The sequence below is a fragment of the Siphateles boraxobius genome, unplaced genomic scaffold (assembly GCF_051911475.1).
Source record: "Siphateles boraxobius isolate OS27281-9 unplaced genomic scaffold, OSU_SipBor_1 6, whole genome shotgun sequence".
NCBI lineage: Eukaryota > Metazoa > Chordata > Actinopteri > Cypriniformes > Leuciscidae > Siphateles > Siphateles boraxobius.
This window is the reverse complement of record NW_027509186.1, coordinates 36,723,629-36,739,533: the sequence shown is the minus strand read 5'-3', so window position 1 is coordinate 36,739,533 and position 15,905 is coordinate 36,723,629. Positions and strand designations below refer to the sequence as shown.

General features: G+C 37.4%; 1 protein-coding gene across 1 annotated transcript; it reads right to left on the bottom strand.

Moving 5' to 3' along the window:
- Positions 1 to 480: 480 nt before the first annotated feature.
- Positions 481 to 6,808, bottom strand: LOC143715414 (uncharacterized). Its single transcript, XM_077207189.1, has 3 exons — positions 6,535 to 6,808; positions 4,201 to 4,449; positions 481 to 3,944 (listed from the first exon to the last, which is right to left on the bottom strand). The coding sequence occupies exons 2-3, from the start codon at positions 4,283 to 4,285 to the stop codon at positions 2,893 to 2,895; spliced, it is 1,137 nt and encodes a 378-aa protein (XP_077063304.1). The 5' UTR covers positions 4,286 to 4,449; positions 6,535 to 6,808; the 3' UTR covers positions 481 to 2,892.
- Between the last annotated feature and the right edge of the window lie 9,097 nt (positions 6,809 to 15,905).

Genomic DNA, 15,905 nt, shown 5'->3' with positions numbered 1-15,905 from the left:
CTAGTAGGCGGGGCTTGTGCTTTTTAAGAGGGCCTCTCAGAGTTGTTAAGAAACTCATAGTGTGAGTTGGTTTAAAGTTGTGTTATATTTATTGTGTTCTGTTAAATTTATATTTATGCTCTGTTCTGGGTAATTTTAGTGGCATAGCCAAACGTTTCTTTGCGAATAACTTTGAACAGTTTATTTTTGTTTGTTTTGTCTTTTTTGGTTTTTAACAGTAAATACCATTTGCTCTCTATTGACCTTGATTTTTTTCACTTATTGGAATAAACATTGAACTTTTGACGTCATCATCACATCACTTAATTTTTACGCCTCCATCTGCCGGTACATTCAGAGCAGTGCTGCTACTGTTTGAAACATCTTTGAGGCAGTTGGCACAGCCCTGACTCTGTTACAGTACTCAACAATATAAAAGCTTGTAGTTTAAGATCACACATTTAAGAGACTTTGTTAGGTGAGCAGCAGACAGAGACAATCAAGCGTAAAATGGGTTTTAATAAATGAACCTACGAATACATAATACTACACAGACAAAGAAGACATAATGAAAGTAAAGAAAAAAATGGAGAGCAGATCACAAAATAGCAGTATCACAAATGGTTCACGTTTGAGAGCCAGCAGATTATCAAATCACCTTAAAGCAAGGGGCAAACAATCTTAAACGCATCTAAATATCGATAGAAATGTTTCTTGGATGGATCTTTGGTGAGCAAGAATGCGTGTGTGTGTGTCGTGAGTTTGAAGCGTGACTTCTTTCGTTTTTTTTCCCGGAGAGCGCATCATTCGCGGGAAGTTTAAAAGGTTTACTTGAAAGCAAAGTTCCAGGAAAATCAGGGTAAGTCCATTCAACCGGAGATAGAAATTAATGAGCACAGAAGAAAGACTAAAACAAGGCGAGAAGCCGGAGACTAGAGATAAGACTAAGAATAAGACAAAGATTACACTAGGGCTGTAATGTCCCAATCGATTAATTGGTCGATACGTTCTGGTTCGACAAATTCTGATTGGTCGATTTTTTGCGCGTTCATTTCATCAGTTTTGCCGTGTTCATTTCATCAGCTTTGCCACGCTCATTTCATCAGGGGGAAAGCACTAACTGCTAATGGGGGTGTTTTCAGAGTACACCTATTTCACAGGTAACAGTCTGTCTTCAGAACACCCCCTAGTTTTCACTTTTTTTGGATTAGCCCAACCCACTGGAGAAGAGACAGATAAGACCGATTTCATCAAAAAATATATTTTAATTTGTGTTTTGAAGATGAACGAAAGTCTTACAGGTTTGGAATGACATGAGGGTGAGTAATTAGTGACAGAATTTTTCATTTTCATAAGACACCAAGCCAACGCCGACGAACTAGCGCTGATGAAAGCCGACTCTGTTGTCGCCTGACGTCGCATGTTGCGTGCTTACCGTTTTGAATATCAATCCTGGTTAACAATATCAATCCTGTTAATATTGAAATATTCGCCAAGAAACACTCAGGTAAGATGACGTAACATTAGAACAGCCTTCTATCTGTACCGTTTTGACTTCTTTGCTCGCTGTTTTGCTACTATTCCCGTGCACTGACTCGTTCACTAAGCTGACAGCCAATCAGAGTTCTCTCTCTCATCGACGGCCCGACGCCATTCAACATTCAACATGTCGAATCAGCCGTAAAAAAAGCAGAGGAGAACCGATTTCAGCCGACGGTGTGAAACACACTGAGAAAACTTGGTCAAAAACTGCCCGACCGTCACCCGGCATGTTGCAGGCTTTAGAGGCATGAAACATCTTTAATACCCCTTTTCCACCAACAAGAACCGGGTGCTGGTTCAGAGCCAGAGCCAAAGCTGGTTCAGAGTGGGTTCGACTGACGAGCTTAATAAGAACCGATTTGCCTTTCCACCGGCTAGAGAGCCACAACAGAGCCAGATCTTACGTCACTGTATACGTCTCATGTTGCCCAGCAACGCTAGTGCGGTAGCGCCAAACAGTACGCCAGGCTTGTTCGAGATGCATCGGCTTCTCGCAGATCGATCTCTGCATGACATCAAAGCACTGCGATAGCGATCTAAAAGCACAAGGAGTCGTATGTTCTCCAAACACTCCCGCAGCTCCGATCGGTCCGCGCCGCTCCGATGCATCTCGAACAAGCCATCAACAATAACGGACGTTGCAATACTATGGATGCTCATGGGTTTACAAAATACATCGGAGTCCAACGCGTTTGTGCAGCTCGCCGTAACTTACATAGACGGATATTTATAATCGAGCTGCTATTAGCTCGACTAGCTGCTATTTAAAAATGGCGGTCACAAGTTTCTATTCGTCTTGTTGGTCACGGTAACCCCGCCCCCAGCCCCTGACGCAAGTGGTTCTTACTTGGCTCTGTTCTAGACCAGCAATGATTTGGTGCTACTTAAGAACCACTTTTCCTGGTTCGGAGCTGGTGCTTTGCGTGTGGAAAACCAAATAACCGAATTGAAACTTGGCTCTGGCTCCGAACCAGCACCAGCTCTGCCTTGGTGGAAAAGGGGTATTAGTGTTAGGCAAGTGCCTATTACCAACATCCAATCTGAAGTTAATTAATTAATACATTGTTCAACCGGACATAACTGTTTTATATACATAAATATAGGTTACATGTGTTTGTGCAAGTGATCTCAGGATTTACAAGATTCCTTATCCCGTGTGAATTGGCCATTAATATTACAGACGTCCTGTGGTAAAGATTACATTACTCCATCTACCCTTGTAAAGTTAATCCTGTCTGAATAGGGCTTCAGTCTTTCTAGTTAACCAAGCTTTTCACCACATTAACAAAATTAATCTAGATCATATAGTGCTTTTGTGGAAAACTCCATATTTTTTCGGTTTAATGTATTTGACATGAAAACGAATGTTGATCACTGGAAACATTTTTTCACATGCCTGTGAAGGCTTGATGAATGTTTAAAACTCTTCTCACACTGAGTACAGTGGTACGGCTTTTCTCCAGTATGAACTCGCTCGTGTTGTTTCAAATGTCCAGAGTGAGTGAAACTCTTTTCACAATATGAGCACTTGTAAGGTTTTTCTCCAGTATGAATTCTTTGGTGCTGATTCAGACTGCCAGCTGTAGTAAAGCTCTTCCCACATTTAAAGCACACATGATTTTTCACTCCATCATGTGTTTTCTGGTGCTGTTTAAAATTGTTCAGCTGTGAAAAACACTTTCCACAGAGAGAACACACATAAGGCTTCTCATCTGAATGAAAAATTTGGTGACTACATTTGTACGGCTTTTCTTCAGTATGAACTCGCTGATGTAGTTTCAGGTATCCAGACCGAGTAAAACTCTTCCCACACTCAGTACAGAAGTACGGCTTCTCTCCAGTATGACCTCGCTCATGATATTTCAGAGATGCAGACCGAGTGAAACTCTTGTCACAATATGAGCACTTGTAAGGTTCTTCTCCAGTATGAATTCTTTGGTGTAGTTTCAGATAGATAGATCTAGTAAAGCTCTTCCCACAGTCACAACACACATGATCTTTCACTCCATCATGTGTTTTCTGGTGCTGTTTAAAACTGTTCAGTCGTGAAAAACACTTTCCACAGAGAGAACACACATAAGGCTTCTCATCTGAATGAACTTTCAGGTGTGATTTTAGATTTGATGACGAATTAAAACCTTTCCCACACTGATCACAGTTAAATGGTTTTTCTTCAGAGTGACTGTGCAGATGATGACTGAGACTTGATGCTTGAGAAAAACTCATTCCACACTGAGTGCATGTATACGGTTTCTCTCCAGTGTGAATTCTCATGTGTGTCTTAAGGATTCTTTTACTTTGGAAACTCTTTCCACACTGAGAGCAGGAGTGCAGCTTATTGACTTTTGTTTCTTGAGTTTTGAAGTCGCAGTGTTTCTTTACGTCACTTAGTTTCTGTCTTTGCTCCATCACTTCCATCTGGTCTAAAATAAACATATTAATCAGTTACAATCAGTTCAATGAGGTTAAATATGAGAATTAAAAACACTTAGCAAGCAGAAAACAAGACACCTGTCTGTATAAAGAATCTTTAATGTGCAAAGTTCAGTTCTGTCATTCACTTGTTAATGCAATTAAAACTGGCTTATGATAATTTACATGCATTTCTCTATCATTTGTCATCCATATTTCAGAGCTACCACAGCGGTCAATAATGAAGAATTAAAAATGGACACCAACCTATTTGTTCCTCAGTATCTTCATGTTTTATTCTGGATGGTTCTGGATCACTCATGTCTTCAATCTCCTCTTTAATAAACTCCATCTTTAACAGTCACACAGATTTCAGCTGCTAATCCTGGAGTTTGTCCTTCTCTTGTAGGATGATGGGAATATTCCCAGTATTTATTGGAGAATTGTTGTGGGAGGGGCTTCACTGCAGGTGTGAACTGTGACCACTGTGTGATACTGACGCCCACAGGACCAGATCTGGAAAAATCAAAGATAAGTTACTGAATTTATACTGGATTACTTAAACAGCAAACACATATGGTGTCTTTGTTTTAGTTGAAATATAGAGCATTTTGATGGTTACATATTAGTAGCATATAAAACAACAGTAGGTTGATAATTTTTATGTAACCCAGGATATAAGAAGGATGAAACAGGGCACAGGTTCTATTATTCAATTAATATCTAAACCATCGATTAAGGGGCTGAGAATGATGGCATAAAAGGAAATAATCTAACACTTGACCATCAAAATGTGGATAAATACAATTCACGATTATAATCATTTAAATGTATTCCAGAATAATGTATCATATTAACCATTAACAGTTGAACTGAAGCTTTTTTATTTGGTGAATTATCGTGAGGGACAACAGATCTGCCAAATTTGAGGTTACTGAGTTTATACTGAAATACTGTAATAATTACAGTTCTTAAATTAAATGACCATATGTGCTTGATTTAAGAAATGTAGATAATTTTGATATGGTTATATATTTGTAGCATTTAAAACGGCTCTGTAGACGGTTTCAATGTCAACAACATAAACAACCGTTACTGCGCATGTGCACGTTTGTGGCCCAACTTAACTTCCGGGAGGCTTCCGCAAACAATCAATAACAATAGAGTCTGCGTTATCTTTCATTTTAAATTTGCAACAGTATCTGAATTAGGTCATTGTCAGCGATGCTGGTGTAAATCAGTAGTGAGATCTAAATGAAGAGCTGTGCACTGCTCAAGTGACCTAAAGTAGCAATACACTATTGCAATGTTCGATAGGGCTGCATGATATTGATAAAAAATTACATTGCGATATTTTATTTTTCTGCGATATATATTGCGATATAAAATCATTTTCACCAGATGACTTGAATAGCTCTATTTGGAAAGAATAAATCATTCTAGAATGACTGGGGTGGTTTTGTCATGGAGTAAATCCATGACTAATGATAAGTTTAACTAAGCATTTGAATTGCTTTTGAATTTAAATTGCATTTGAATTTAAGATAAGCATTTGAATTGTCACCTGTTATGCATAAGAAATTATGAAACGCGAATGTAAACCGTGTATTGAGTCGCGTTTCAAACTCATTGATCAATATGGTTGCGTAGGAGTCAGTGAAATGTGCGCTGGTTTCTCTCTGCGTTCTGCGCTGGTGTGCGAGTCTCATCAACAATAAACGCAAGCCCTATCCACCGCGTTTACATTGTTATTAATAGTGAATGCTTTCATGCGCTTTCATGTCCAAGTGTCTGCTATCAGACCCGTTGAAGTGTAGTTTCTGTTCATGTGTGCTATGTGTGTTAACCCTATATAGCCTACCCTACATACAGTTAGGGTGATATACATGACTTAAAATGTGATATTGTCCGCACACCTCTTGCGTTTCGTTTGGTCACACACCACAAGGTGTCACTGTGGCCTCAAAGCTTCAGCACTGCCACTCTGAGCTCGATTGCTGATGTCTGAGGTAAAACACGCCCGCCTCATTAGCATACGGACAAATAAATGTAGAAATAAATAAATGTATAAATAAATAAATGTAGAAATAAATAAATGTAGACATAAAAACATTTATACATAAATGAATGTGGAAATAAATAAAAGTGGAAATAAATAAATGAATAAATGTATAAATAAAAAATAAATAAATGTGAGAAAAAATACAATTTTTCAATAAATAAGGAAATAAAAGTATAAATACTCATTTATTTGTACTTTTTTACATTTCTTTGTATATTTATTCATGTATTTATTTATGTATTTTTGCTTTTTTACATTTATTCGTATATTTATTTATGTATTTATTTATTTTTAATTAAGTCAGCTTTGGCATTCCATATATAGGTTGTTCCTTTTTCTGTGACTCCAGATTGAATGAAACAGGTTGAAACAAGTCAGGAATCTAACAAAGATAACAGAAATCATACACAATATAGGCTACAGACCGAGTAGAGGCTGATCAAAATTAATGATTTAATTATCTGTGCGTTACTCTATGAACAATGTACATTAGCCAACACAAACATCAATTCTTACATGATAAATATAACATCTCTGACCTGCAGACTGGAAATATCCGACATCCGGAGAAAATATTCCACATTTGTCCTTCATTCACGATCGTTAACAGCGTCACTTTCAGCCTCAACTGGTTAAAGTTTCAGCGCTCGTCTCGTCTCTCGCGCTTCTCTCTTTTCACGTGTTCGACTGTTACATTCATTAAAGCGTCAAAGGAGACAACAAAAAGAGAAAAGAGAGAGGAAAGAAAGAAAACAAAACTATAGAGCGGTTCTCGCGCTTCTCTCTTCTCCGCATGCTCAGTGCGCGCGGTGTCATATTTCTTAAAGGGGCCGCATTCAATAAATCACATCTCCGTCCTGTTATGGACCAAATCCACCATATGGATCCAAGCGTGCCGCACAAGCCCTGAAAAGTGAAGCCAAAGCGTCTCGATTGCCCCCTGGTGGCCGGTCCTAGTATAGCTCATAAACCCCGCCTCCCCATGTTATTCAATGGGACGTGAAACCAACTAAACAATTAAATTACACTTCACATATCTATTTTCCAAATATAGTTTCTGGCATTTACTGTAGTTTTCATCACGCTGATGTAATTTCAAGTGTTTGTTTTTAAAATAAGTTTGTTTTTAGTTAGTTATTTGATGCTATAAAAACTGAGCTGTGGCGTACATGATTGACAGCTGTGATTGACAGGTTCTCTGAGCAAAGTAGTCACTGAAGCAACAACGGACTTTTTTTCGGGATCTTTGGAGGACTGAGGAGATTGGAGCTTTAAATTTAATATCTAAATTTCTATAATTAATTATAGATTATATCAGGGGCGGCGCTAGGGGTGGGCTAAGGGGGTTGGAGCCCCGAATGTTTTCAGTAAAGCCCCGAATGTTTTTATTACCATGCATTGTACGCACCATCACTGAGTTTTCATGCGCATTAAAATAATTTTTATTAGAATTTAATTAATTAAATGTATATCTCTCGACTCTCACATCTACAGTGTCCGTCAATATACACGTTGTCATTCACAACTGACAAGAACCGCCCACTCAGGCTAGTGCTTCTGACCGAACAAAGTTCATCGTCTGTACGATCCAGCTAAAGAAATTAGATATTTTGGAGCCAGGTGGTTTGTTGATGTGTAAGTTAGTAAAATTCTTCAAAAAAAAGGAAGTAAAACACCCCCAGCCAGCACTAAAAAAAGATACAACAGCTTCAGCAGGTATCTGTAACTTTTAATCATATTATATTTCTTATTCGGTTTTAAATTGTGTCTGATTTACATTTTGATCGTCTAACAGTTAATGGTTGCGCAGCACAGTCTATTCATACTTTGCACGTGACGTCACAAGTGCTGGCTGGCGGGCAAGAACGTCGTTCTCTGGCAAGGAAACCCAGTAAACTAATCAAGGATCTTGCCAGGACGTCGCCAGTTTTAATATACAAAAGTTGGTGTTTTGAGGTGTAAACGACATGCCAGATAGTTGTTGTACGATTGGATGCACTATTATTCAGCATAATCGGGTTAAGACCCTGCATGTAAACGCACTCATTCCCTTAAAGTGAAAGTAGAAACGGACTGAGCTTTCAGCATCTGTCGCTGCATTAACGCCGCGTTCTCTCAGAGACGACGATGGATATAACGGTATAGCGAATATCACTAAAATGATATAGAGCTCGCTCGGGATCGTTTCGTCATTTTAGTGATAATATTAATATTTAGTAATTGTATTGTTTTTAGTGTTATTAGTGTCATTAAACGTTTTGTTAATGTGCTATGGAAACAAAACAGCCTCACTATATAATTGATTGTAGGCTAGTATTGGAAATTTGCCGTTTTTTCGGCGTTTGTTGCCCGCCAGGTATCCATGTCACGTGACTGCAAAGTATGAATAGGACACGCGCACACACACACACAAGCGCGCGCGTGCATTTTTAGAGCGTTATTCTCTTGGTCGGCGTTACGTCACAAATCATGTGACCTGCATAGCAACAAGCTGCCGCCGTGTATGAAGGGTAAAACAAACCGAAGACACAGCCCGAGGCAAATCAAAAAGGTATCTATTCACAGAAGTTTTGCTGTGGATTATGTCAGTTATGGGTATTAAGAGACTACTTTGTATTAATGATGCATGGTATGTGAATGTATGTCGGTGGTAAGAAGTGAATGTAATAAAACACTCATGTAAAGCGCTTTGTGACTAGCTAACGTTACCGCTACATGTCTGATAAAGGCGCTAGCAGCTAGCAGCTATATGAATACAGATCTTCTTCTTCTATTACAGAATGTCTTATCAATATATATAGACAGTCTCCTAGCGCCTGCATTGACCAGGTACCACAGAAAGCTGTCGCTTGTAGGTTTAGCATTACAATCTTGTCCCTATCGGCATCCAGCTGAGTCCTGGGAGAACAACCCAAAAGCATGGCCCAGGCTCGAGTATCCAGACATATACAATTACCTCATCAAATCACCTCGTATGAACACCATGTGTACATACCATGTGTCCTACACGAGCAGTCATGTTTAAATACCCATCAAGCATCGATTACATTAACTATGTAATCGATTTTTTATTCATTAAAAAAAAAACTGTTCATTCAAAAGCACTGTACAAGCTGTGCCACTAACAGACTGAGCTCATAACAGCCACTTTGTAACACAATGTCAGTGAGGGACACCGTTTTTTCAAAAAAGCCAATAAAGGCTAACTGCATAAATGTATAGTTTTTAGGCATGATTCTCGGCGCTTGTTTATCTTCCGCTTTCGTGTTGCTTAATGGCGGGCGCTTGTTTGTTTTACCCTTCGCCGCGTTGCTATGCGCACGCAGTGCATTATAGGAGTAAAAGTCCCGGATGTCCGACCTTGAGAATATGTTTGGTTAGCAGGTGTCAGGGCAACAATTCAATAAAAAAGATAATAAGAGTAAAGAAAATACTTTGCTAACGAAAATGGTTTCAAACAAAGCATCACGGTGTTTACTGAATGAATTTGCTTGTAAACGATTCACTGACAAAAACATTTCTTACTTTTTTTCTAAATGAATCATCTGTTTTGAACGAATCGATTGAATAAACCGACTCACTCATTAAGGCAGTGGCTTGCCGCCATCTAGTGGCAAAGTACCATTCTAATTTTGTCAATATTTCCTATTTCTGTATTCCAAATTTGATATTTGATAGTCTCATACGATTATTTATGCAAATTGAAAGTGCTGTGTAAAATGCATGTACAAGTGCTCCTTCAAAAATATAAGTGTATAGAGCCATAGTGTTTATAATTATACAAACAAAAAAACAAATATAAAACATTTTATTTAAAGTGTATTCCTTGTATCCTGACACATACATGGATTTTTCTTGGCTAAGCCCCGGATATCCACTCACCCTAGAACCGCCCCTGGATTATATGCTTACGATTAATTCAGCGAGAGTGAGGACGGGACCAGAGCGGGACGTTGATTTCGCAGCTTTACTTCCTGCTCACTACTGCGCATGTCTGGTCCCGAAATCGCAACTGCGCAGACTCAAGACCCAAGATGTCAGCGCCATATCGGGACAATGGCGGCTTCACTTCTCGCCAATGGAAGAGAACGAAGGGGCATCGTCCATATTTTTTTACAGTCTATGTATGGATCCAACAATATATTCACCTTCACTCGGTTTCAGTTACAGTATTGCTTTTCTACATGTCTCTTTTATTATGTAATTGCAGCCTAATTATTGGGCCTTCTTTTGAATACATTAATAGATATATACAGCAGTGGCGAGGCCAGAAACTTTAAAGTGAGTGGATCTTGGTGAATTAGGTTGGACCTCAATGTTTAATGGGATTTATTGTCAGCCAACAGTTTCATGAAAACAACAAAATCCATTTATAAATAAAATAGTCAGTGAACAGAATATGAACAAAACACGAAAGTAAATAATCATAGGAGGGGTGTGTGTGTGTGTTTAAGGCTGGACAAGAGTTATCACTCAAACCACTGCCTGCTGAATCTTTCAATTGCTTTTATAGAGGGGAACTGCTCAAAACTGCTGGTCTAGGATCAGTTTTCTCCCTAAAAATAGCATATTGGCGATTGTCTCAACCTGTTGACACTAATGACCTCACCATAATTAATGAGGGGAAAACAGCTAACTAGACCTTGAGCAGCGCCATGACAAGTATGAAAGGAGCAAGGCTGTGAAGGAACTGTAAAGTAAAGGCTTTAACTAAGAAATGGACACTCAAACTATAGATTTTTCAATTATCAATAATAATAATTATTATTCAATAATCACACTCATATAACATAGAGGAAAAATATTGATCATTCTTGTAAACCATGTAAATCACTCATCAAATCACAAGGATATAGATAAAAGGATATATATATACTAAAGAGACAAGGGACTCTAAATTTCCCCCTTCAAAGCAATGGTGTTGGCTTATAAATTTGTACATGATTTGTCTTAAAGCATATTAAAAACACCACATAGACATATAAACTACATTAAAAGCTGGATTTTCACTACAGTGGGACTATAAGAGTTCTTTAAAGTTCTTTTATAACATTTAAAATTCGTTCCACACCGATGACATGCAAAGAGCTTTTGGCCTCTGTTCTAATTGTATGTTTTGAGACATTCTGTTAGTTTTTTCAATGATTACCTTTTTTTTCTCCAGTTATGAAATCCTGATGATTGTCCTCTAAATCCATTATATTTGTTCACGCTTACAGCTTACTGCAGTACTGGGATATTTAAAACAATCTGTAAATAATGCAAATGATCAAGAGTTGGTCCATTGTTTCATATTTTATAGCTTCTATTTTATTTTCTAACTACATTCACCAAATCTGGTGAACTGGAGCTTTGTTACTTTATTGTTCTTAAACAGTCAATAGTGAAGGATAAAAATGAACTCCAACCTCTTTGTATGATACAAGACCTGAACATTTGATTGACAATACTGTACATCCCAAACCATTTTTTAACAGTATTAATATAGAATGATAAAAACTCACTGATGTGATTAAAACTATATAACTCATTCTCTGCTTTCATTAAGAAGATTGATGAAGTTTTATTTCTCATAATATGTATAATCAGAACAATTTAGTACACTTAGTATGAAATTGAAAATAAAATAAAATTTTCATATAAATATGAAAATGACATGATTATATATAATTCTAGAAATAACTAATTAGCACACAATCCATCCTGACAGAAAACTTCTTTATTTACACTGTAAGAGTTTCAATATTTTATCTAACAGTATTTACTATTTGACATGAAAACAAATGTTGCTCACTTACAAAAAAAATGAATATGAGTTTAAAGGATTGATAAACGTCTAAAGCTCTGCTCACACCGAGTACAGTGGTACGGCTTCTCTCCAGTATGAACTTGCTCATGTGATTTCAGGTGTGGAAACTGAGTGAAACTCTTGTGTGAATTCTGACACACTTAAACACCTCTGATTGGCCATTTCGTTCAAGAGATCAACAACTATGTCTGAGATTGGCTACATTGCTCAACTGAGGGTGCACTTGCTTGCTTATCACCCTTTAGCGTCCCCATATAACCGGGCCTTTTCTTAAAGCGCCCCTATTATGCTTTTTCGAATATTACCTTTCAGGCAGTGTGTTATTTTGAACAATGTGACTAAACTGAATAGACCAGATAGCATAAAGTAGGTAATGATGGCCAGAGCCATATAGAGTGAGAGTTGCGACAACTCCATTGACTTCAATGGAACGTTTTTTTATTTGCAATGGCGGCTCGCGGAGCCTCTCAATAGTTCCCGGAAGTAGCAGCAGCGCGGTAGAGTTACAGCAGAACAGACCGTTTGTGATGCACTTTTAAAAGGTAAGACGTTTAAAGAATAAGATTGTTTATTATCAGTACATCTGAATCAAATTAACTTGTGTATTAAAGCATGCTAGTTGATTATTGGGGACGTTATCAGGTAAAATAAAGGTCTTTGGATAAAGTTAATACCGCATAACAAACCACGAACAGCCTATTAATGGTTAAACCCGTTCTATTAATGCATGTTTATCCTTTGTTGTGTAATAAGAGGGAAAGACTTCTAAACAGGGGTTAAATATAACATTGGGGAGTGTGATAGTTGTAATTGATGAAATGAGAATATCGGTTTCATTCCATATTAAATGTGCAATAACGGGAAAAAATCCTTATTTTAGATTTCATATTTGAGTAAGCAAAAACGTATAGTTGGAGTTTTTTATTCATTGTGTTTCTGTTGATTATTACCTTTCTATTATGTTTCAGCTCAGCTGATTTGTATTGATGAGAAAGGGAGATGGAAGTTTATAAGTAAGATTAAAAACCATGCTTAAAACGGCAGCAAGCCATTTTCTAGATCAAATCACACTAGGCTAAATGGGGTATTAAAAATACCATAACTGTATTATATACTGACTACTATATACAATTTATCCCGTTTTTGTTTCCTTTATCTCTTTCAACACAAGAAGCACAAAGGGGATTCAGTGGATCCTGAAGACTCCTGCACTGACGCTGTACCCTCACCTTCAGTCTCAGATCCTTGGATTTTGCTCCTTATTTTTAATAAACATTAAACTTCCCAGTGTTGGTCTTTGTGAAAAAGTGCAGATACACCTAAGTATGATTAGCACAAAATGTTTAGTTCTATTTAGATTGCTCCTGACTTGAGCATATTTCTGCTCTCTGTGTCGGACAGTACAAGAACAACACAGAGGAAAGGACAGACAACATGCTTGACGTGCAGTTTATTAGAAATTTATAAATCCCTTTGTGCTAAATCAGTGCAAAAGTGTATATATATATATATAGGTCATTGACAAATAAACAAATAAATGTTTTTTTAAATCTTTTCAAAACTGATGTAATGTATATTTTTGTGTCATGAACAATGTATTTAAACAAGTTTCAGTTGTGAACATTTCTAAGTGGTAAGTTCACCTGAAAGTGTACCAACCTACTCATACTTGAAAGCAGTTTTTACCAGTATTTGATAGAGATCTACAAGGATCATTAAGGCTCCTCTGGACAATGCATTATCATGCATACTTTAATTACCATAATAAGAGAGCCATGTTTGCAGTTGTGCCATTCTGACATGCAAATTGCTTGACAAAAGGTTTTCAATTATCTCAACAGCTATAAATCTACTGAAATGTATAAAATTTGTTTATATGAACGGTTAAAATGATGCCATAGAATTTCATTTTTATTTTTTTATTCTTAAAACACCATTTAAATTAGTATTTTAGTCTGTTCATTTGTGCGGACAGTTGCACAACCTGACATTTTGGGGGGTTTAAGATATAACAGGACTATAAAATATATTATGTATTCATTTATATAGTAATAAGTGCATAAGCATTGTAAACATTAAGATGAATGCAATTTTACATTTTACTTGTTTGCAATGGCTTTTTAAGACAATCACCTGTTTCCTGCAAGTCTCCTGTCCTTGTGAAACCATAGTGAACATTACGTGATAACCCTTAAATAACATACACGTTTAAGAACACAAAAATACTTCAAAACAACTGCAAAACGGTCTTTAACCAAGGTAAAGTTAGCCAGAAAATATGTTAACAAAGGCAGGCAACGCTGGTTGACAACAATAAACATGAAATATTAGCAGATTTTTATCTTTTAAAAAAAATATTGCTGTAACTACATACACATACTACATCCAAATGTCAATGTATTATACACATATTGTAAACCAACACATTTATTGACTACAAACTATCTAAAATCACAGTTCTGCTCTCTAACTCCATCCATTTGAATTGGGGCCGAAGCACTTCCTGGAACTATCTCAGGTCTACGCGAATCACGTGACAACCAAGCATTTAGAACTTCCTTTGTCGCAACTCTCTCTCTATATGGCTCTGATGATGGCAATGATGTAACATCATTCTTCTGGACAAAGTGTAACATGGTATTTATATTTTAAATCACACACAGGCCTTTTTAGGCAAAGATGTGGCGCTCACGGCTATGTGTAATCTGAATGTAAACCTAAAGTGGCCCGTATTATAAAAAAATGAATACGGCCCAAATATCAGAAAGCAAATGTGGGCCACGTTGTCAAAATGTGGAACAATCGATAATCGCTAATCTGGGTGCAAACCAAATGTGGCCCACATATGTTGCAGCAAATGTGACCCAGTTATCTTAAAACATGAGTATCTGTGCCAGTTGGCAAAGATATGGGACCGTAATCACTGGCGAATCTGAATGTGAACCTAAAGTGGCCCACACATGGCATAGCAAATATGGCCCAAATACATTACACCCAATTTGGATGCAGCACATTTGAAACTGGTTAATTTAGATATATAGCTAAAAAAGGGCCCATAAAAAATAAGAAAGAAAGAAAACAGCTAAAACCAGCCTAGGCTGGTTGGCTGGTCTAAGCTGGAAGTAAAATCAGCCTGGCCAGCTAAAAAAGTGACCAAACCCCTCTGAAACTTGGCGGCCAAAAGATGGACCATCAGAGGATTGTTGTTTGGAGGTTTTACGGTGGAAAACTGCACAAGTAAAATCAAGGTGAGTGTTAGAAGTTCAAGTTTAACTGTGTCAGCATACGCTATCGCAGAAGAGGCCTTTCTTTGGCCTGTAGAAATGTACTGGCAACATTTGGCGTTCATTAGGAAGGACCTCTGTGTTCGAATAGTGAATTCTCCCTATGTTATACATTGAAAGTGTCTTTCTGGATCCAAATGTATGTGTGGAAGAATAGCCGGAAACTGACCACATATGGACTTGTTATACAATGTATTTTCTATATGATGTAATGTATCTTCCCATTGGCTAACTTTGTGATACTCCCCTCATATTCTTACTATATATTCTAATACAAAGGATTAATAAAGCTGAACTGTTTTAGTCTCCCTCAGTCATTGTTCATTTAAATGATTTGCTAATTAAGGCTGTAATAAGGCACCTGGAATTCCTAATTCTAACAGTGAGTTTTAATAAAATAAATGATAAATAGGTCTTTCTGTTGGCGATGGCTTCGTTAATTTAAACTAGAGTATGAGTTAGCTTATGGTAACTAATGGTAATGGTTAGCTAGCAATTTCAGCTCAAATTAATGAAATGACTAAAGATTTTCACACTTGTAGTTCGGTTCGCTGGTTAGTTTGGTCCGGACCAATAAATAAATAAATCTGATTGGTTGGCTTTTATGATGTATCGCCTATTTTGAGATGGTACTTACCGAATATCCAAAACAATGCTGTTTTCTGGGATGAATGTGCTCGTTGTATCTGCATAGCCTGCATAGTATGGTATTTTGACCAGCTGAGAACTTGTGAAGAGCTTATAAAATATGTGAAGGAGTCAAAACAGCAGCAGGAATCCCTCCGTCACACACACAATTGATGCTGCGAGGAGTCCC

Excerpts from the sequence above, each read along its gene's own strand:
- LOC143715414 (XM_077207189.1), bottom strand. The coding sequence starts at position 4,285 with ATGGAGTTTATTAAAGAGGAGATTGAAGACATGAGTGATCCAGAACCA. Across the intron at positions 3,945-4,200 it reads AGATACTGAGGAACAAATAG|ACCAGATGGAAGTGATGGAG; the intron begins GTTGGTGTCCAT and ends TGTTTATTTTAG.